Raw genomic sequence first — 23,982 nt, forward strand, 5'->3', positions numbered from 1 at the left:
AGGCTCAGCGCGATAAAGTCTCCATGTCTCACAGAGCCTGAGGCCTAGCAAGACTGGCTCAAGTTCACTCAATATATCATCGAGGGATGAACAATTCCAGGCTCCACCCGCAGAATCCCATCCTCTGGACCATGCATCTTGGAGACCATCCCAAGAGCAGAAGGAGGACTTCCCAGGGCAGGGAACTTGACCTTCAAGTCTCGTGGGTTTTATCCCTCTGCTTCAGAATTCCCCTCTCACGGGGTCACCTAGTTCACAGTGGGGAAGAAAATCTGACTCTTCATCACTCTCTTTCCCCAAATGTCTTCCTGTCCCCAGTGCTGAGTGACATCCAACATGATCTGCTGGCCCAGTCCAAGGAGAATAGGATCCTGTTCCATCAGCGGGAGCTGGTGAGAAATCCCCACGGCTCAGCATCCAGGGAACAGGGTGAAGGAACGGGAGATAAGAATGAATCAGAAAAGAGAGATGACACAAGTTTCTGCTGGGAGGGGAGCCCGGCTCCCTGTGTGGCCACTGGGGCTGCATCTCTCTCTGGAGAACATGCCCAGCGGGTATGAGGCTGTCTCAGGAGGGTCACAGTTTCCATGGCAACCCCTGCAGAGGGCGCCACAGTTCTAGAATAGCCACATAGGAACACATGTTTGGGAGCTCAGGGGAGCTGAGTAACAGCCTTGCTTTACTTACACAGTCATCATTTGTGTATTGCTCTCTCTCTCTCTCTCTCCATAGATGTATATATAAGTACATATGTGCATATAGACATATACATAGACGTACACACATTGCACACACGGTCATACACATATCTAAATCCCCACACCTCTATTCTGCAAGGTAAATGTTCGTATCACCATTTAGCAGCTGAGGAACCACTGTGCAATGATTTCCGATAATGTGTCCACAATGACACTGATCACAGGACATGACCAGGACCATGTCTCCCGGTCCCCTTGATGCCAAAGCTCTTGCCCCCTTCAGTTACCCTGCATGACCCCTGACTCTTGGGACAGATGGTTTTCTCTTCCTGATCTCAAAGGCTGACCTGTAACATCTGACACTGTTTCTTCTAGGTGAGGAGCATCCTGGAGCCCAACTTCAGCTACCCCTGGAATATTCCCTTTACGCTCAAGCCTGAGCTCCTCGCCCCACTCCAGGGTGAGAGTTTGGCTATCACTTATGGCCTGCTGGAGGAGTGTGGCCTGCAGATGGAGCTGAATAGCCCCAGGTCAACTTGGGATCTGGAAGCCAAGAAGCCTCTGTCTGCTCTGTATGGGATCCTCTCGATGCTGCAGCAGCTGGCTGATGCCTGAGTCTTCCCTGATGGGCAGTCAGTCCAGAGAGGCCTGGACCCACCCAAGTCTATGCTGTGAGTGTCCTCAGTGGGCTCAGGGGACCTAGGGCCACACCTCTCTGCCTTTCTGGATGGGATAGAGACAGGGATCGACAGAGACTTGAGGGAACGTTCTGGGGTGATGGAAATATCTATATCTTGATAAAGATTTATGTATTTGTCAAAACTCATCAAACAGTGTGCTGAAGAATGGGGCATTTCACTGTATGTAAATTTTACTTCAAAACAATGTAAACAAATATTGAACTCTAGTTAATAATATGCATTCTGAATTGTTTGGGGTGAAGTGTACTGATATCAGTAACTCATTTCAAAATGCGTCAAAAAATAAGGTGGATTGATGACAGAAAGACAGATATGTGACCAAGGAAATGTGGTAAAGTGTGAATAATTGGGGAATATGGGTGTAGGATATACGAAAGTTCTTTTTTATTCCTGAAACATTTTGTAAGCCTAAAGTTGTTCCAAATAAAAAATTACCCCCCAAAATCTGTGTTTATTTATATATAGATATGGATATAGATATAGATATGTGAGTGTATGTGTGTGTATTTTTTCTCCACATCCTTGAGAAGACTTGTTATAGCTGTTTTTTTTTTGTGTGTGTATAGCTATCCTGCTGTGTATGAATTGGCATCTGATTGTGGTTTTGATTTGCATTTCCCTGATGGCTTATGATTTTAAGCATCTTTGCAGGTTCTTATTGGTCATTCATATATATTCTTTGTATAAATTTCTATTGAAATCTTTTGCCTCCTTAAAAATTTGGTGATGGATGGAGCTGGCCTAGTGGCACAGTGGTTAAGTTTGCACACTCTGCTTCACGGTCCGGGGTTTGCGGGTTCGGATCCCAGGTGTGGACCTACACACAGCTCATCAAGCCATGCTGTGGTGGCATCCCACATACAAAAAATAGAGGAAGATTGGCATGGATGTAAGCTCAGGGACAATTTTCCTCAAGCAAAAAGAGGAAGATTGGTAATAGATGTTAGCTCAGGGCCAATCTTCCTCAACAAACAAACAAACAAACAAACAAAAATTTTGTGATGGAATGAGTATTTAGAGTAATGTAGAGCGAGGTTGGGTCAAGAATGACCAAATCAGGTTTAAGTTTCTGGCTTATGCAGCCGGGTTCTGGTGGTGCTATGCTTTGAGGAGCAAAGGCTGAAAACCAGGCTTGCGCGGGGAGGATCTTCCATTAGCTCTGGGCACACTGAATTGGCAAAGTCTGTGAGATCTCCAAGCGAAGGTGTTGAATACATGGTTTGAAATAATGGTGTGGAGTTGAGAAGAGAAGCTGGGTTCATGATGTAAATTTGGAAGTTATTGCCCTGGAGATGGTAACTGAAGGCATGGGGTTAGATAAGGAAGATTGACTTTGGAGGTGGTACATGGAAGAAGAGAAGTATACCTAAGACTGAGCGTAAGGTTCCCCAACATTTAAAGGTGGTTGGAGGAGACTGATCCGGGGAAGGAAATGAAAATCGGATGGTGTAGTAGGCAGAATTTTTAGGAATGGTCCCCAAGATTCCATGTCCTAATCCCTGGAACCTGTGGACGTGACTTCACTCATGTGATTCCATTATGTTATACAGCACAGTTGATCTTAAAAGATGAACGTATCCTGATGGGTCCAACCTAATCAAAGAAATCCTTAAAACAGAGAATTTCCTTCAGCTGATGGCAGAAGAATTCAGAGAAACTCCAAGCATGACAAAGATTCCGTGTATTGTCACTAGCTTTGAAGATGGAGGGGGCCACGTGAGAAGGAAGATGGGCAGCCTTAGGGAGCTGAGAATGAGGCCCCAGCAGAGATCCAGCGAGGAAACCCTGACTTCAGTCCTACAGCTGCAAGGAACTGAATTCTGCCAACAACCTGAATGGGCTTGGAAGCAAATTCTTCCCAGAGTCTCCCGAACCTTGACTTTGGCCATGTGAGACCCAAAGAGAATGCTAGAATTCTGATCTACAGACTGTGAGATAATAAATAAATGTTGTTTTAAGCTGGTAATTTGTTAAACAACAATAGAAAACTAATGCAGATGGCTAGAGGAAGGAGGAAAAACAAGGAGGGTGTTGAATCATTTACATTTTAGGAAGTGTTTTTCAAGAAGGAGAAAATGGCCCAAAGATTTGAATGCTGCTGAGAAATTAAAAAAAATAAAACATGTGTTTTAGGTCTAGTGACATGGATGTCATTTAGGGGGGTCAGTAAGTGTAACTGTGCGGAGTGATGGGCCCTGAAGTCTCACTGGTGTGGGTTGAGTAATAGTGGGAGGTGAAGTTGTGGAGACGGCAAGGATGGGCGTCTTGAAAAGTTCCCTGCCTGTTGGTGGGGAAAAGAAGATGGTTATAAGGCAGTAGGTACCTAGAGGGGGTTGGAGAGTTGGGTGAGAACTTCTTTCCATTTGAGCAGGACTGAGAACCAACCAGAAGCATCAGCAGAGAGGGAGAGGTCAAAGATTCAGCAGAGGTAAGGGATATGGGTGAGTTATTTTACTTGTGATTTGGCTTCCTCTTTTGTAAAATGAAGATTTTTTTTTTGGACTAAGTGATTTCTATTTATTTCTAAGGCTCTCATATTCTGTGATTATGTTTGTCACTTTTAGCTGAACTCCCAATCTTGTTTGGCCCTTACAACTCCTTGGGAACTTCCTTCAGTTCTAAGTCACCAAAGTCCTTTTAATTGATGGTCCTTGTATATTCTTTTGGCCAACTCTCTCTCCTTAAGTGCATTCCAAGGTATCAGGAGGGACATGCTCCCCCTGAAGGCTCTAGGGAGAATCCTTCTCTGCCTCTTCTGGCTTCTGGCGTTGCTGGCAATTTTTGACTTTGCTTGGCTTGCAGATGCATCACTCTGATATCTGCCTGTGTCTTAAAGTGGGCTATTTCCTTGTGTGTCTTTGTCTCTGTGTCTGTTCTTATAAGGACATCAGTCATAGTGGATTTACGGTCCACTCTAATCCAGTATGACTTCATCTTAACCTAACTAATTACATCTGCAAAGACTCTATTTCCAAATAAGGTTACATTCTGAGGTACTGGGTGGACGTAATCTCCAAATGAGTTTTCCTGACTTCAGGGGTGTGAAGGAGTGTGCATGTCTGTACTGAGCATGGGGGGGAGGTTGGCAGACTGAGGAGGTGGGGAGTGCCCCCCACAAAACCATTTAAAACACTGCTCTGGACACATACACAGAATCTATGCTGATGCCAATGAGGCTCTCAGGCTGCCAGTTTGGTATCTCTCATGGGCCAGTAACAAATTTGTTGCAAGTAAATTTAACAGCCATTGTACACTCTGGCTAATGAGTTAGGGAATGGATTGGAAGGGAGGCATGCATGGAAGTAGGGAGAACATCAAAGAACTTTCTCTAACTGTCCAGGCACTAGAAGGTATATTTTAAAAGGTAGGAGCTTAAAAAGTGAATGTACTGAATTATAGTTTAAATAGATCCCAGGAATACCTAGGGAGTAATTTTTTTGTTGTTTTTTAAACGTCATTGCTATGTAGGATCGCATCTTTGTGGTTTATGTATTGAATGACAGTGACTGGCAATATCTTCTTGTGAATTTCCAATTTATGCCAGAAGGTGGCAGCATTGTCAAACATCAAGAAGCCTGTTGCTGATGCCAGAACCTCTTCCTTCTTTTTGCTCTGGGACCTGTTGAATTAAAGGCACTCTGTGCTCTCCTGCTTTCCTTCTCCCATCCTCCCTCCCTTTCAGCTTCCTCCTTGCTGGGTTAACATGGAATGGACTGGGAGAAATGGGGCAATAGCAGAGGGGGTTAACACTGGCTTATTTGATATCCTCAGAATAGAATCTCCCTCTTAAGTGCACATTGATTGTCTTAAATGGCTCCCTTAGAGATCTCTGGAAGGTAAGACCTGAATTATGGAGAACTTAGAGCTATTTTCAATGTTCCAGAAAAGCTATAACTTGGTAAAATGTCAACCGCTTATGCCGGAATTATTATGGATTCTGTGGTAAATCTGATTGTTTCATGCTGAGCAAAAGCCCAGGTACAGAGTTTTAAACATCTTTCAATAAGTGGGGAAATGTTATTTCTACAGAAATTCAGCCAAGCAACAAAACTCTTCCAAAATATTGGAACCTTTGTCAACACGTTTGAAAGCAGGGGTGGTGAAAATCTTGGATTCGCTGTCTTGGTGGAACAAAGCTCGTCTTCACACACTCAGAAGATGATGGTGATTGGTCGATGCGGACAGCTGCAAGAATCAGGGTTGGAGCTGGACAGAGCGCTAGCTTTGCGTCCTCTGGTAGATAATTCAAATTTTCTGAGCTTCATTATCTCGTTTATTGGGTTGTTGTCAGATCACATTAAATAAGATATGTGAAGAACCTACCAGAGCACCTAGCACATAGCTGACACTCAGCAAGCTTTTCTTGATTGAATTGAACTAATGGCAATAGTAACGTCAAGATTTAGCAGCCTGCTGTGTATCTGATATCACGGCCGTAGGGAGACCCGAAAGCAGTGGGTGAGAAGAAGAGAAGAATGTGATTCTCTGTGTCTGGGACATTTAAATTACTGTTTTAAATTTTTAGATATTCTTGGGCAATTGAGCATAGTTAAAAATGTCCCCTCTCTCTGGACTGGGGTGATAAGTACCTGGGATTCAGAGGCTGGATACTGTTCTCTTGCTTACCTCCCAGCGTGTAGTAGAATGCACAATGTCAATTGTGAAGACGCAAAGCCAGCGTCAGTGGGTCTTGGCATTTGAATTCAGGGGGCCCTCAATTATCTGAGGCTGGCACAGAGGGCAAGTCTTACTTTTAATCTGCATCGCCCGCATTGTCACAGAGGAAGCAAATCAGTGACTTGCTGCCATAATTCTCATCTCTTATTTCGACGGAGGTGTGTAGTCTGCCCTCAAACTGATAGATTCGTATGATAACAGAGACAGGGAGTGAGTGACCCTGAATGGGGGGACTGTGGGTGCCACGTCTTCCTCGTTAGCTTTCTTGGGGCCAGCAGAGGACTCCCCACCTGCCTCCAGGTGTGCAGGGCGCAGAGGCGGAGGAGGTCTTCCGATCAGAGCAGCTCAGTCAGAAAGGTCCTGGAGGGTTATCTTGTCCAACTGGTCTTTGAATGCTTGAATTCCTTTGATGACATTGCTTCAGGAGAACATCAAGAGAATCGTCAAGTGGGATCTGAGCCCTAGTCCCCCACAACAGCTTATAATGCCTTTTCCTTCTCGTGAGAAGAATGGACTTCCCATGCTGTGCACTTGGTTAATTGTTCTTACCTTGGGTACATCAAGGCCTTATATTCCTCCTAGATGTAGCTCCCTTCCACCCCAATAAGGGACGAGGATTATGCAAATTCTAACTACTTTTTCAAAAATTTCTAATACTTCCTTTTTTGGTAATTATACTATTTAATGGTTCCTTGTTAAAAAGTCTCTTTTTCATTGGTGAATTATGCTCCCATTTCTGTGTATGAATGTGTATGTATAGGTTTCCATAAAAGATTAGGGACAAACTTGTCGTTACATGAGTTGTTACCCATTGTTTATTGAGTGCACACAAGATGACAGGTGTTGGGGAGACGAGAGTGAAGCAGACACCCTCAGGGAGCTTATATTTCAGTAAGCTGTCATCTCCAGAACAGTGAAAGAAGATTGTATTATGTGTTGCTGCGGAAGAAATCACCCCAAACATAGTGGCTTAAATAGCAAACAATTCATTTATCTTTCCTGTTCCTGTAGGTAAGGAACTTGGGAGTGGCCTTAGCTGGGTGGCTCTGGCTTGGGGTCTTCCATATGACTGCAGCTTGACGCTGACAGAGGCCACAGTTGTCTGAAGGCTTACCCGAGGCTGGAGACTCTGTTTTGAAGATGGTTCTTACATGGCTGTTGGTAGGAGGCCTCAGCTCCTTAGATGGATGCGTGGGCCTCTCTATAGATGGCTTGAGTGTCCTCATGACATAGTAGGTAGCTTCCACCAGAGTGAATGATGAGAGAGAGGGAGGAGAAACTTTTGCCATATGACCTAGTCACACACTGCAAATTGTGCCATATTATATTTGGTGGAAGTTAGTCACTAAGTCCAACTCCCACTCATGCTTCATCTCTTGATGGAAGGAGTTCAAAGAATTTGTGGACTTCTTTTAAAACCATTGCGTAGATGTATAGCTATGTTTTTAGATGTCTTCCAAGGCCATGATTCCCTCAGGATGCGAAAGCAGGCCCTTGTGCCCATGTATTCATTTGTTCCTTCAACAAACATTTTTTCAGTACCCACTGTTTGCCAGGAATCCAAGCATTGAAACATTCCCCTTTGTTTCTTCACAGAGACTCTGGAAATAGTGAAATATACTTTCAGCTTCATTAAAAATTTGAAAGGCTAATTCCTAGAGTAACGAAGAAATAGACCACCTAACCAAGGTAAGGATGCACTCCAACCGATTGCAAATTAAGAGTGCAATTGTACTTGATTCAAGTGTATTCTGGGTCGCTTTTTATTTTGGAAATCCTTCTTCTTTTGTAACGGTTGCCTAGCAACCAGAGCTTTGCTCAGTTCACACCAGGAGTGTTTGAGCTGAGTTGCTCAATAGCATTAAAATTCACTGGGTTTTCCAGGCAGCAGAGAAACTGCTGGGTGCTGAGCCCTGAGGCCGCCTGGCCGCGCAGAGGGTGGGCATCCAGGTGGGAAGGCCTGGGAGGAGCCATTTGCCTAGGGTCGGGGGAGGGCTGTGCATACATGGCCGGTATCTCTCCTTAGAGGTGGCTACGAATGACACGATTCATGTCTAAGAAAGGATAACATCTGTTTTCAAACATCCTTGATACTTGCTTCAGCAGCACTTGCACTGAAATGGGAATGACACAGAAAATAGAACAGGCTTGTTTGTAAGTCCCTCACATCTGTGAACCTTCCACAGTTTCATGATTAGAAGTCATAAATTTTTGGGATGTCGACACAAAGATAACTCAAATACAGCTGCTTCCCCAAATTTGTGCTAGCTCAAAACAAGAAAATCTGATTAGAATCCTTTTTTATATGTTCTGGAGTAAACTAAATACGATCAACATCTATTGAGCACAAGCTATATGCAAGATTCTGGATTAAGTGCTGTTGAAGTGCAAAAAATGATAATGTTTGGCCTGTCTCCTTCATTCATTTAATCAATCAATATTTATTAAGAGTACAATTTTCCAGATACTCTGCTAGGCACTGGGATATAGACATAAATAAAATTGATATAGTCCCTGTCCTCATAGTATTACATTCTAGTGGGGCTCATGATGTATTGGGGAAGAGAGAAAAACTCGTGTAGCTCTCCTGGGGAAGCAGAAGGGAAACGACCCCAATAGGTGGATGAGGATTTTGACAGCAACACAGGAAATCCAGATCTGCCAAGATCTGCATTTCTGGATGCTTTTCCGGGAATATCATCCAGGATGTGTGGATTCTTACGTAACAGACTTGGTTACAAGCCTCACCAGCCCAAGGAGTCCATGTGGGCTACAAGAAATAAAACAAAACCATAACTTCCTCCCTCACAGTGATTATGTCATTAAAGCGTCACCTCTTTCTAAGTCTCTCCCTCTCATTCAAGGAGGGCTCTGAAATTTCTCCCTGTGCTTGCAAATTGCCATTCCCTGAACACTGCAGGGCCTCTCGTGGGGAGTCGTTGAAGGCTTGTGAACAGGGGAAAGACAAGATCAGAGGTATCTTTAAGATGAATTCACTGAGAGGGAACAGAGTTAATTGAAATGGAGTGCTACTGGAATTAAGAAATACAATGAAGAGGTGTATTGGAAAGATGTTTTTATCTATCTGTCTATCATCTATCTGGCTATCTATCTAATCTATCTCTATCTATCTATTTATCTATCATCTATCTATGTCTATCATCTATCTATCAATCTATCTATCCATCTATCTATCTAATCTACCTATCATCTATCATCTATCTTGATGATTTGCAGACCTTCTCTCTTTTGGGGTAGCAGCTCCTCAGTTTTGCTTTGGGGAAAAAAGTCAAAGACAAAGTCATTATGATTTGGTGGGGGAGCTGATCTAACCCCCACCTTGGGGCTGGGGTCAGTGGACTAGGTCTGGCCAATGAAAGTACACACAGCACATTGTTCTCAAACCACAATATCATTTATAGAATGCTTCCTGGAACAATGGGTGGGATACCTTCTTACCAGCGGGGTTGCCAATTGGTAGAATGTAAGCCCAAAGCCTTGTTTGCCATTACTTGAGGAGAGCATGACTGAAAGTGAGGTCAACTCAGAGAATTAGAGCAGAAACATGGAGAGTGATATTTGTTAATGATGAGACCCTGGATCCAGCCTTGCCTGAAGCTTACTTTCAGTTACTTTAGCCAACAAATCATTTTCTTTATTAAAAGCAGTTTAACTTGGGATTTCTGCCATTTTTGCAAAAAAAGGCTTTGCTACTATGGCAGAATTCTTAACACAGATGAGCAGCAGCAAGGCTTTAATAGAGTAAAATAGTTGAAATAAGGGAAATTTTTAAGAACTACAAAAGAATATGGTGGATGAAGGAGAGAGGGAGGAGGCAATAAGATGTAGCGTCGTGAGCCTGATGATTAGGAGGCTGGTGGTGTCTTGAACTGAAGTAAGGAATTCAGGAAATGATCTGGAGTGAGGCAAAGGCATGAAACCCATTGCAGACATGCTGAGCAGCCAGTGCTGGCTGGGCATTCAGCCTGGTAGTTGGAAATCTGGGACTGAAGCAAAGGAGAGAGACAATTCTAAAATTCTAAATGGGGAGGCAGTAATTCAAAACAAAAATGTAGCGAGTGAAAGCACCAAGGGAGAGCATGGGCGTGGGTGTCTCAGTCTGCTTGGGATGCCATAATGAAATACCACAGACTGAGTGGCTTAACAGAAATTTATTTTCTCACAGTTCTGAAGGCTGAAAGTCCGAGGTCAGGGCGCCAGCATGGCCAGGTTCCTGGTTTGCAGACAGCCATCTTCTTGCTTTCCCTAGGTGCACATGTGTGGGGAGAGACAGAGACAGGGAGAGAGAGGGAAAGAGAGAGAGAGAGACAATTCTTCCTCATCTTATAGGGACACCAGTCCTATCAGAGTCAGTCCTCTGATTATTATCTCCTAAAATCTCCATCTCAAATATAGTCGCATTGGGTGTCAGGGCTTCAAAATACGAATTTTTCGGGGACATAGTTCAGTCCATAGCATGTGTGTAAGAAAGATGAGCCGTGGGTGGACCCAAGGGGAGGATCCAGGCTTAGGACTCAAGAGGATGAAACAGAACCAACGAAGATGATTTCTTGTCCTGATGCCTTTATGTGTGTGTGTGCGTGTGTGTGTGCCTGTGTGTGTGTGTGCGCACTCCTGATCCCCTGGGATCCATTACTCTTCTGTCAGTCATTATTTAAGACAGCTCAGACGGCACCTCTTCGAGGCAGTCTTCCCTGCCTGTCCCTCACATGCACCTGAGGTTGGGCTTCTTAGTACCTATTTCAGTTTCCCACTGCACTTAACACAGTTTATTATCATTATGTCTATGAGTTTGCTTCTGCAACAGACTTGGCAAGGATTTGAAACCAAAGTTTCCTGACTCTAGAATCCACGCTTTGCTCACTATGCTTTGCTCTGATGATTTCTAGTCTGACTACATTGTAAGACAATTGAGAATCTAAAACGAAAAAATGTGCATGTAATTGCTTTGTAAACCGTAAGTTAATATATGAGTATAAGCTGACATTACCATTATAAACCTGTAATTGACTGTGTGTTTGTGTGTGTTTAAGGTGGCATTATTGCAAATATGTATAATTTTTGTATACATGTTCAATAATATGTAATAAAGCATGTATGTATATAAATACAGGATAGCATTAACATCTTACGTGTCTGGAATTCTTCTTATAAGTGTATACATACATGATATATGTATTGTATGTATGACATATGTGTATGGGTGTGAATATTTATCTCAGTACTCAGGAAGCAATGTTGTTGGCTTTTAAAATATACTTTATTAAACAAAAATTTAGGCAAAAAAAGAGACGGATGTGGTATATCCAGGTATCAGAACATTGTAGATACTCACATTCATAATCTCAGATGTTGACAGTAACAATGGTGATTAATCTGTACATGTGGATTTGTGGTTTCAGCCTAGAAAGCAGGTCATGAGCACTCTCCTCTATGTTCTCATCACAACCCCACGAGGGCACCTGGTTTGTATATTGTGAGAAGCACAGGCTTTGACGCTTGGCAAACTCAAGCTTCCGTTCTGGCTCCTGCCGACTGACTAGCTTTGCTCTCCTGAGTGCATTATAATAGTTACACTGAGTGCCTTTTATGTTGAAGTTCTTTTACATATTATTGTTTGTAAACCTCATAGGAACTCTCTAAAGGGTGGAGATTGTTATTCCCATTTACAGATGCGAACTCTGCATCTCAGAGAAGTTATATAATGCATTGTGGCCAGAGAACGCACTTTGCTTGACTTGAATTCTTTTGGATGTATTGAGTTATTTTATGGCACAGAATGTCATCTGTCTTGGTAGGTGTTCCATGTCCCCTTGGAAGGAGCATATATTATGCTGGTATTGGGTGGTGAGTTCTATAAACATCCTTTAGGTCCGGTTGGTTGATGGTGTTGTTCAAGTCTTCTATAGGCATGCTCTTCTATCAACTATTGATAAATGGGTCTTGAAATCTCAGACTACAATTGCTGACTTTTCTATTTCTTCTTTTGGTTCAATCAGCTTTGACCTTGCAGAGATTTTAGTTGTAATCAGAGGAAGAGGTAGGCTGTGCTCGGCTTACTCGATCTTGCCTTACACTGGAAGGTTTTACTTGTCTTCTTCTGCTACTAGATAAAAAGTTCAATGAGGCAGGGGCTGTTTGTTATTTATCAGGGTCCTTTTCATAGTGAACTACGCAACTATTTAAGCATGTAGGCAAATACACCAACCTGCTATGACGGACTCATTTTCCAGCCAGAGGATGCAGAATGCTCGATCACCACAAGTAAACGCAAGTGCCCTTTGTGAGGATGATATGACCCCAAATACATGAATTTTCATCTATTTTTAGGGAGAAAATTTGAGGTTTCATTCACAGAATGCATTAAAACAGAATTGTCAGACATCTTACTTAGGACTTACAAACGATTTGGTACTAAAGAGATTATAAAGTAAGATAATATGACTTCATAGGAGGACATGTCTTTTCAAAACCTCCACTCTTGTGAGTGTGTTTCGGGAACTGACTTTTAGACCCACTTGCTCATGGGTGACATTAACCAATTAGAGCTCAGCATCTCCCTGCCCACATGCTGGTCTCGTGTCCACAGTCACGGATTTCTGCCAGTTCTCAGCACTCACATCATGAGCAACATAAATAAAATTCAAAGTGTAGTGACTATATTAATTTGCTTGTGCTACCATAACAAAGTACCACAGACTGGGTGGCTTAAACAACAGAACGTTAGTCTCTCACGGTTCTGGAGGCTAGAACTCCAAGATCAAGGTGTCGGCAGGTTTGGTTTCTCCTGAGGTCTCTGTCCTTGGCTTGCAGATGGCTGTCTTCTCACTGTGTCCTCACATAGTCTTTCCTCTGAGCAGGGGCATCTCTGGTGTCTCTGTGTGTGTCCAAACCTCCTCTTCTTATAAGGACACCAGTCACATTGGGTTAGGGCCCACCCTAACAGACTCATTTTAACTTCTTTAAAGGCCTTATCTCCAAATAAGTTATGTTCTGAGGCACCAGGGGTCAGAGCTTCAACATATGGATGTTGGTGGTGGGAAGGGGACAGAATTCAGTCCTTAACGGTGACTGATTTAAAAAAAAAAATCAACAAATAATCGGATTATACCAATGACAAACAACAGGAGTGAAAAAAAACAGAAAATTTCAATAAGTGTACAAGAGGAATTTTGGAAAAATGTAACTTATTTTATGGATGCCTTTTGCCTTGGACTTTACCAACTCTAGAACTGTCTCTAATCAATAAATGTTTGTTGAATGTGGTGTTTCTCAAGGTTTAGTCATTCCTGAACCACCTTTAAGATTTTTGCCATATTCTTATAAAACCTGTACTATTATTTAATTGAATATTTTATTTAAATTGACTCCCTTCTTTCATAGGAAGAAATCTGAACAAAAAAATTTCGTATCACTACCACAAACAGAAAATCAGTATCACTTGCTATATATATATATATAAAACAATAAAATATATATACAGCGAAAATAGAACATTATTAAATTCTCTCTTGCTGGCCAGGCACTGATCACGAAATACGTTGTCTTTGTAACAACTCACATCCTTTGGGAAATACTGATGGATGGATGGATGGATGGATGGATGGATGAATGAATGAATAGAAACAGACTGTTTCTGTCTGTTCATTGAATAAGATTTATTGAGCCTCTCTTCTGTGATGGGCACTGAACTGTCTCTGGTGTCTCAGTGATTACAGAACAGACGAGGTCTAGGCCCTCATAGCACTTTGATCTGGCAGCTCATGTGAAAGAGTGGCACCAACGTTTACCTAAGAGCAGGTTTTGATGGGGAAAATCTGGGGATAAGAGGACACCTTGAAAAGATGTGCAGTGGAGAGGTCATTAGAGATCATGGCTCAGTGCCAGCTGCTGTGGGCTGGCTGTCTCTCTCTGTTGCAGCATCCCAGGTCTCCCTCCCCTTCAGCTTGACCTCAGCTGAGATGAGTAGTGTGAGCTGCTTCCTGTGATGTGTTTGGAAACATCTCTTAGTAATATAACTGTCTGTTCCAAACATCTTTACTTAGCATTTAGTGAGAACCCGACCTTTTTCCACCCAAGGCCGTTACTTATATCAGTGGCCTCTGTGTGTGCTCATAGCCAGAATAAATCCCCCCTGAGTCAGGGGCAATAGATCATGGGCTCCATCATTTACGGCCTATAAATTAAAGGGTGGCTGGCAAACCTGGCTTCTGTGCCTGGCTGCTCGCTCCTTAGATACACAGTGTCACTCTTTTATCGGGAGATGGCGGAGGCAGGCTGTTTGGTTTCCTTTTGAACCCCCTGAAAGACAGTATTTACTGGCTATGGAAATACCTTCACCGCATGTTTATTTCTTTGAGACACTCTGCCCCAAACTCATTGGCTCCTTGTTCTTGTCTCTGTCCTGAGCTGTCTGGGCATTTAATGGCTTGTGTGGTATGCTCTCCACATTTCCAAGGCTCCTCAGTGGCAGCAGAATACGCTTTTAAAAAACCCACCACACCCAGAGTGTTTGGGGTTTCATAATGGCAAAGAGTGGCTGTCTTCAGTGCTCTGGAGGTTGCATTCCTGAGACAGGGTGTTCCTCTCTTTCCACTGAGGCCACAAAGCTCCATTGACGGCTGGGACCATCCCATCCCTCCTCCTCAAGAGACTCGGCGCCACTCTTGGGGCTCCTGCCTCCCCACGGCCATCACATCACCGTCGAGAACAGATACATGACTGTGGAATCGTAGATCTCAGGATGAGCAGGGATTTTATAGGGAGATGGTTCTCGGAAGCATCTCTGTCAAGTTTAGATTTCAGAGAATTGTGCTGTCTCCATATTTGGAACTAAAGTGTTATCATGTAAGCAGTCCTAAGATGCTGTGGTTTAGCCCAAAGATGTCTCATGATGATCTAGGAGGGGGTAGGGAAGGATGAGGGAATGAACCTGTTGCAATCCTGGGATTGCAGAGTTGGAAGGTATATTAGAGGTCGTCTGTTCCAACCCTCTACCAAATGCAGGAATCCTTACCCTGACGTTCCTGACAAGTGCTTATCCAGCTGCAGTCTGAATATGTTGGGCCTGCCTGGTTCCCAGCCTTGGTAAGCATCTTCTGCTGCCAGATGGAACCTCTCGGCTGCATCTATGCCTCCTGCCATGCCAAACTCTCAGGACTCCTGCTGTCCCAAGGCAGGAAATTAAAAAAAAACTCCAGATGAATTGAATGAAGCGAAATGTCAGGTCTCATATGGGCTGCTCCTCTAGTCTTCATCTTTTGCCCAGTGATCTGGTAACTGGGATGAAACTCTATCCTGACACCAGCCACCCATTCCTTCATCCCTTTCTGTGCTCAAGTCCTTGTTTTCATAATGTAGATACTTCCCAGCCCTGCCTTGCCCTAGTAAGATCTCCCCAGGAGGTGTAGCCTTGTCCCTGAGCCCCCGCCCAATGATTCAGGTCTTGCTGGCTGAAGGCAGACCTCCTAGATGCAGACGTGTCCTTCAGAGTATAAATTGCTCCCAGTTTCTTTTGCTCTGCTCTGTCTTCCGTGGCTGGTGGTAAACCTGAACGAACACCCACCATCAGTGACCACGCCCTGCACCGGAGTCAGCCTGCTGGGCTGGTTGGACTTGTAGCTCGGCCCGTGCACAAAATGTTTACTTTCAAATCCTGGGCTGTCCCAGACCATCTGTATCATCCAGCCGCAGCTAATCAGGATATTTGTAGCATCTACTGAAAAATGAGAATGAATCTCCTGAGGGGGGAAACTTATTTAACGATAAAATGTGTCATGCATTGAACAAGTACTGCAGGCCAGACGCTTTGCTATGCACTTTATATGCATCAGATCCCCAAAGCTTCTGAGGTAATTGTTATGATTATTATTATTCCTGTGTTCAGGGCACAGGCGCCACAGCTGGAGCACCTGATTGAAATCCCAACTCTGCTACTTTCTAATTGGGACCTGGGATAAGCTGCTTCATCTTTTTGTGGCTCAATTTTCTCATCCATGGGACGGGACCACTAATGCCCACTTCAAATGGTTGTTATGTGTTGAGAGCATTTAGAACAGCACCCAACCAAGTCTAGAGATGCTGAGTCACTTGCCCAGCAATACGCAGTAAATGATACAGTTGGGACTTGCCAAAAGGCCCTCTGGCTCTAAGGCCCGTCTCTTTCGCTGCACATCACTGCCCTTTCTCAGCCTTGAAACCCATGAGATTAGCCTGGGTAATGACTTAGGTGGCAATTCTTTGTAACAGTCAAGTGTCTTGCTTACGTTGATTTTGAACTAGTCAACTTTCAACTCGAAAGACTATAGTATTAATTTGCTTATCAAGAAAAAAAGTGTCTCTGGTATCTCGGTTAAGAGAATGGGATTGGCTTTGGGACCACCTGCATCTGGGATCAGGTTCTGCCACTTCCCAGCTGGATGATCTTGGGCAAGTCAGCAAATCTCTTCCTCTATTGGTTTTCTCATCTGTAAAAGAAAGAGAATGAAATTTACCTCACAGGGCTGCACTGGATTCAGTTAGATGATGTGAATGAGTGGGTGTGAAGGCATCTTGTTAACCTCTTTAAGCTTCTGTTTTCTCATTTAGAAAGTGGGATGATTATACCTGCCTGTAAGGATTAAGTGAGACAATCTACACAAAGAGCTCAGCACACCACCTGGCACAGAGGCTGCTGTGACTGCTCCATAGATGCTAGCTATCATCATCATCATCATCATCCTCCTCCTTAAGATGTCTTCTGCACGTATAAACAAGAATTTGGTTGCTTTCCTCTGATGGAGGGTTTGAGCTAAGCCATCCATAAGATACCCTCCCACTTCTTGGACAAATGCCTGAATTTGCAAGATGGTTGCCCAGCATTAGTGCACAGAATATGGCTGTGAAGCAGATTTTTCCTCTGCCTGCAGATAACTAGTCTCCAGGGGGCCTCAAACCTGTGACCCTGTCTTCATTAGCCATGTGAACTGGCTGGCCCAGTCTGCCCTTGGTAATAATTCCTGCCAGGTCACAAAGAATATCTTACCCCATGAGCCTTGGGTTAATACCAACCTTTGACCCTATTCACTTAAAAGGTAATAAGCAACAGAAGCATTCATTCATTTACCCAGCAAACATTTATCAAGGGACATTCTTGAGTTTCTGAGTTCATCATGACTCAGTGTGCCTGCTGCTGACTCTTTCAGGCTGCTGCATTCTTCCCAAGATAAGAACCAAGTCAGGTATCTGAGTTTCCTTGATTTTGGGCCATCCATCACCTTTTCTTTTCTCTCCACACCCAATCGAGTCAGGAACTCACATTAAAAGGGCTTTGAGCTGATGACTCTGAGAAAGCCCAGGACCCCGATTCCCTTTCCTTTATGATCCATTAGCAGGCTGATGGGTGACGGCCGTGTGAGGGAGCCGAGCCCAAGAAAGCCCTGCTGACAAATGCAGAACACATGTTCACTGTCGCAAGGATGTGGCACTTCCTTTACACATGCAGGTCTGCTTAATTCAGTTCAGTCCAGCCAGTTTGGGTAAGTGCTCAATTGCTTATTCATTTAATGATTCATTCATTCATTCGTCAAACATTTTTTGAGTGTTGTATACAAGTGCTGTACTGTACTGCATACTGGGCTGGTGACAAAAGAAATCTATAATACTTACCCTGCCTGCATTCTTATGGGAGATACGATTTGCATTTGCAAAACACCCAGAAAAGAATTACATGACAGGGGAGAAGAAAAAAAATATTTACTTCATTTATCATTCATGCATCCATTCATTTAACAAATACTTATTAATTACCAACTGCATGTCATGCGCTATGCTAGATGCTGATACCCAGAGATGAACAACAAAGACAGTTCCTACCATCATGGAAACTCGAGAGACCGCCTTAGACTAGATGATCAAAGACCACCATGATTAAGCTGAGATCTCAATTGTGAGAAAGAGATGGCTGTGCCAAATGTGGGGAAAGGGTAGTCCAGACAGAAGGAACAGCATATGCAAAGCCCTCTTTTGGGAAAGTGATTGACATTTTTGAGGAGACGTTTTAAAAACAGGCTAGTGGGGTTGGAAAGAAACAATAGAAGGAGAGAATGACAAGAGATGAGATTGGAGAATTAAGAAGGGGCCAGATAATGTAGAGCCTTAGCAGGCCATGCCAGGAGTTTTTTTTTTTTTTTTTGAGAGCAGAGGGAAACTGTTGAAGAGTTTGAAGCTGGGCACCGTCAGAATTCAATCTTCTGTGTGTCTCTGTGTCAGGCTTTGTGCTGAGGACTCTCATATTAAAACAAACGAACATTGCTGTGGCTAAGTTTAGACTCTCACCCAATGTTATTTATCTCTTTTCACAGTAGCATTCAGCAAGCTGAATGCAACCAATTGCTCCAATGTGTGGGATAGAAAGACATTTTTCTTCAACATTAGAATTTCAGTGAGAGCTGGAGATAGAAGCCCCGTGGATGGGGTAAGACTTGTGCCAGGTCTTCTTGGATTCTCCCTGGACAGGGGACTAGAGTAAGCAGAATGAGGGGAGGTGTAAGGAAAAACAGGGGGACTCCCTCCTCCCTCCATCCCTCTTTCTTTTCTCTTTGCAGGTGTTATCTCATTTAACCTCCATAACATCTCTGTGGAGCAGGTGTTTTTAGCCCTATTTTCAGATGAGGAAACTGAGGCCCACAGAGGTAAGTAGCTGAGAACACTCAACCGTTTGGTGACGTGGACACGTCTCTGGAGCGGGAAGGGTTTTCACATACAGGTGGACCAGTGAGGCAGCCAACTGTTCTCCTACAGCTGAAGAGGACTTTGTGCTAGAAGAGCAATTTCAGCTGTTTTGCCTACTGTTGGTTAAGGATGGTACTCCAAATTTCCAACTGGCAATGCTTGAATAAGGGCCAGGAGTGGGCCGTGTCATAGGAGGAAATCCATCAGTGCTGACTGGCTGATCCCATCTAACTCCAGTGCCCTTCCATTTCTTTTTCTACAGCATCTCTCACCAACGTGTATGGAGGACACCCTTCTATGGCTAGGACTGGAATTGCCTGGGGCTCTGAGTCCTAGTGAGTACGAGAATGTTGTCTTGGCCATTTTCCCCTTTTTAGGTTCAGGGAGGTTACTCTGAAGCTGGGTATGGGAGAATTGCATCTGCCTTCTCTTGCTTCTCACTCCAACCTCATCTCCGAGTCTCCCAGGGAGACAGAGCCTCACCTGCCCTGCTTTCTGCAGGACCTGGAGTATTTTCCTCCCTGCTAAGGAGGCTCCCAGAAGCAGCTAATATCCCCTCCTTACCCAGGCCTAACTTGCCAAACTCACCTGGGTCTGTGGGACTCTGGGCTCTGCAGAAGCTGCTGATGCTCCAGCCCCGGTCTCACTCAGGCTTCGGGGACTATTCCCTTGGCTGTGAACCCTTGGTCCCATCTAGGCAGAGCTGGCTTCATGGTCATATGACCCATGCTGTCACACAGGATTTCATGCTTTGAAGGGCCCATGCTTGGTTTAAAGTTCTGCTGCTATAGTCTTGAAATTCTTAATCATTTTATCTTTGAACTTGTGTTTTCTAAGTGGAGTCCAACGGGACAATGGAGCATGCACAGTACGTGCGTCCATAGTGCCTCGCTGCTCCATTTACTTGCAGTGTTGAGGATGCCCCATGAGCGCTGAATTCTGATGGACATGATGTGTGGGAAGTCAGCAGGACTCAAGTGGCACAGGTAGGCGTGTTATATCCACACCTAACTAGGTGGAGGCTCTGAGAGCCCCAAGAAGCCGTGCTTTCCATTCGAGCTAGAACTTGCTTTGAACACAGGAGGAAGGCAATGGTGTGCTAAGAAGCATGAACTACCAAGGAATCCCACCCTGTATTGTCTGTTCTTTCTTGTGTTACTTCCTTGTGTCAGGCAGCCAAGAATGATGGAATAGAACAAAAGGCAAAGATGGCTGACCCAGAGTTTCTTTTCCTTTAAGTCCTTCTTTGTCATCAGCAAACCACTGGGAGATATTGATAGAAAACGTGTATTATCAAGAAGTGACATAAAGACAGCTGAGTTAATTTTGCACCGTTTCCGCTGTTCTGATAAGAATGAAATACGAATTGCTAAGTTTGAATTGTGTAATTTTGGAAATTCTGCGTATGAGTTGAATGCTCTCATATTTGCATTTAAAACTGGCTTCACACCATATAAAGATGAACAGTAAAATTCATGTTAATAACTTGAAATTTAAAAGTTCTTTCCTTTGAATGACATTAAATACCAGATAAAATAAAACATAACTAATTGAAAGAGAGGCCATAAAAGAAAGGAAAAACCTTTCTATTTTAGTTCCTCTAAGGGCACTTTTTTGCTTTTTGAACAAGGGGCCCTGTATTTCCATTTTGCACAGGGTCTCGCAAGTTGTGTAGCCATCCTTGCATTCAGGGCTTATCCAACCAAATATTTTGCGATGCCTGACCTGAACAGCACTGTATTTACCTGGGCATTTCTTCAGTAAGGTTGAGAAGATGGCCGAGCTTGCTATGGTTCTTTCTGTTCACTGATCACGTCACCATTCCAGGTACTGGGCATCTAGAGATAAATAGATGCAACCCCGGCTCTGTAGGAGTTTACAGCCTTGTGAGGGGAAGGACAAACAGTGGTACCATGGGAGCACAGGGCAGGGCACCATTATGTCTGGGGGAGGAAGGGAAGGCCATGTTGGGTGAGAGAGTGCCTTATTCTGCTCTGTTTCTCAGAACCTAGCACAGTGCTTGGTACACAGGGAGTGCTCCACAAATGTTTGGTGAATGAACAAATGATATAATGAACATGAAATCACCATATTAACTGCTGAGTACTATATAAATAGGAGGGTTTTCCTTAATGTGGGGAATAATGGGTCTAGAGAGAATACAGTTTCCCGAAGGTCAGCAAGAGCAGAGCATGTAGTCTCCTCCATCCGCATGAGGTTTTTTTCTTTTTTGCTGAGCAAGATTGGCCCTGGGCTAACATCTGTGCCCATCTTCCTCTACTTTATATGTGGGATGTCTGCCCCAGCATGGCTTGATTAGCAGTGTGTAGGTCTGCGCCCAGGATCCGAACCTGAGAACCTTGGCCTGCTGAAGTGGAGCACGCCAACTTAACCACTATGCCACCAGGCCAGCCCCCACATGAGTTTTGATTGACTTTTTTCCTCCAGGCACTTTTTGGGGGTGTTGGAAGGTGTCCTACTTCTGTGTCTATCCAGATGAGGTTTCTATCTTGCAGTGAGGGGTGCTGCCTGAAATGAAAGACTGCAGGTGATTCAGTCATTCCTTCCACAAATATATATTGAGCACCTACTGAATGCCTAGCTGCATTTTGGACTGGACAAATACCCAGGTAAAGAAAAGACTTGGACGTCACTGAGTCTAGTAGTTCCCAAACATGGACCGTCAAACTGGGTGTTTTCACTGGGTCCCGGAAGAATAAGGAAAATAGACTGAGGTTCCAGAAAGCTAAGTTCATGAATTTAAAGGCTTTCCTTTATTCTGAGATCATGTTCTTCATTCTTATTAAAATTGTGCTATTTTTTTGTTTTTTAAAAAATGACTACAACAGTAGATGATTGTTTTAATATCCATTCTTGTCAAAAAGTTGGCAATCGTCTGTCAGTCCTCTGATTTTTTGGTGGGGAAAATTTTTATGGGTCCAAGAAATAGAAAATCTGGAAAGTGCCTGTGTCATCCGATTCCAATTCCTCTGCACCCAATTCCCTGGTCCAGCAGCATCACCATCCTGCTCATCACCCTGAAGAGAACACATAGAAACCCTTCTAAGGGCATAGAAACTCCCTGACTCTTTATAAAAATTATCCCTGGGCCGGCCCCAGGGATAGCGGTTAAGTGTGCACGCTCCGCTACTGGCGGCCCGGGTTCGGATCCCGGGCGCTCACCAATGCACCGCTTCTCTGGCCATGCTGAGGCCGAGTCCCACATACAGCAACTAGAAGCATGTGCAACTATGACATACAACTATCTACTGGGGCTTTAGGGGAAAAAAAAAGGAGGAGGATTGGTAATAGATGTTAGCTCAGAGCCGGTCTTCCTCAGCAAAAAGAGGAGGATTAGCACGGATGTTAGCTCAGGGCTGATCTTCCTCACACACACACGAAAAATTATCCGTAAAACTTCTTTATGTTAATTGCTGTTTTATTTCCCTGTAATTTCTTATATCAGGTCTCTGCCCATGAGGGCTGTTCAGATGTTATCCATATGAATGAATGATTGATTGATTACCCGATGGCCTTCTCGATCATTAGCTAACATTTATTCAGCATGACCCAAGTGCCATGCATCCTACCAGGAGATGGGGACACAAAGATGATGACAAAATAGCCCTTTCATGCATTTGAGGACGACTCCTACGCCCCTTATCCTCTACTCCACCCCTTCACTCCTCCGGGTTTCTCTGCTTCAGATGAGCCGTATCCTGGCTTCAGCCCCTTTCATATCAGAAGATATTAAGTTTCTACACCATTTGGATCCATCTCCTCTGAATGCCCTTCAGCTTATCTAAATTTGTCTTAAAATATTCCCCCTGAAACTGAGATACACCGTGTGTGGTCTGATCAGTGGGATTTCATAAATACTATCACCTCTACCATTCTACATTTTATATTCTCATTGATGCAGCCTAAGGAATCATTGATTTTTCATTTTTGGCAGCTGCAGCACAACATTGATGATAATAGCAATTGTTTATATGATGTTTTCTATACGGTAGCCAATGTACATATACTAACTCATTTAATCTTCTCAATAATCTTATGAATAGGTATTATTATTTTATAGAAGAGGAAATGGAGGCAAAGAGAAGTAAATGGCTTAGGCCTGTGTCCTTAGGAGAAGGGGTGTTTCAAGAACAGGCAAGATGTTCAGGAGAAGCAATGAAAGTCCTTGGCTTAACCCCCAAGACCAGGATGAGATTCTCCCAGGGAGTGGAGAGGAGTCTGTAGGCTCCAGGGCAGTGAAGATCCACACCAGGGAGGTGGCAAGATCCATGTGAGGGGGAGCTGGGTGGTCGTCATGGGAGATTCCACCTGAGGCAGCTGGTGAGGGATTCCCAAGGCCGAATTCTGGCCCAGAAGCAGCAGAGAGCTGTCCCATCTGAAGCGCTTGGGGACAGGGACCCGGGCATCCTTGCAGTCCCCTGTGCAGACAGGAGATAATGACCAAGGCTGCCCTCCAAGTGCTTCTTGCATAAGACACTCAGAACCTTAAAGTGACCCTATTAGGGGGATGTTCCCAATGACCGAGGTGGTGGAATTGAGGTTGAACATAGAAATGGTTGTATAGTGCCCTGTTGGTGCGATGCCAGAAGGAAGGAGGGAAGAAAGAAGGAAGGAGGGACAGAGGGGAGGGAGGAAGGAAGGAGGGAAGGAGGAAGGAGGCAAGGGAGAGGAGAAAGGAAAACCAGCCCAGCAGCTTCCCCCTCAGGCTCCCCCTCTCTCCTTGTTCCCACACTCCCCCGAGGCAGGCAGTGGCCTCAGCTGTTTCCTCGCATGAGTGAGTGAGCACCGGGCTGTCTGCAGTTGGTCACGGGGAGCAAGGAGACCATTAGCCGCAGTGATTTACGGCGGGTCAAGGCGCGGCACTTTCGTGCCTATCACAGAAACCCTTGAAGCCTCATGATGAATGAGAAGCCGGGTACTGTAAGGGGAGACCCTTGGGGCAGGGACGGAGCACAGGCCTGGGGCACAGGACCAAGCTGACCTCATCTTGGCTCTAGACTAACGGCCGGCGTCTTTGGGCAGGTCGTTTCTCTCCGGGCCTTGGTTTTCCCATCTGTAAAATGAGGGGGCTGAGCGTGATGATTTTCTTGAGGGGGGGAGTGATCAGTCCTTTCCTGTGCTTGTCTTATTCTGTGTTCATCCCCAGAGAATAA

The 23,982-nt window shown here is 44.3% G+C and overlaps 1 protein-coding gene across 1 annotated transcript in view; it reads left to right on the forward strand.

Annotated features, from left to right (window-relative positions):
• Window positions 1-2,059, forward strand: part of GSDMC (gasdermin C) — a 36,954-nt gene extending 34,895 nt beyond the window's left edge. The window contains exons 14-15 of the mRNA XM_087447103.1: window positions 319-392; window positions 1,074-2,059. Of these exons, the coding sequence (XP_087303229.1) occupies window positions 319-392; window positions 1,074-1,313 (314 nt within the window). The 3' untranslated portion in view covers window positions 1,314-2,059. The remainder of the gene's footprint in view (window positions 1-318; window positions 393-1,073) is intronic.
• The last annotated feature ends 21,923 nt before the right edge of the window (window positions 2,060-23,982 follow it).

This window comes from Ceratotherium simum, chromosome 23, assembly GCF_057802395.1.
Source record: "Ceratotherium simum simum isolate JZ-2026a chromosome 23, ASM5780239v1, whole genome shotgun sequence".
Classification (NCBI taxonomy): Eukaryota; Metazoa; Chordata; class Mammalia; order Perissodactyla; family Rhinocerotidae; genus Ceratotherium; species Ceratotherium simum.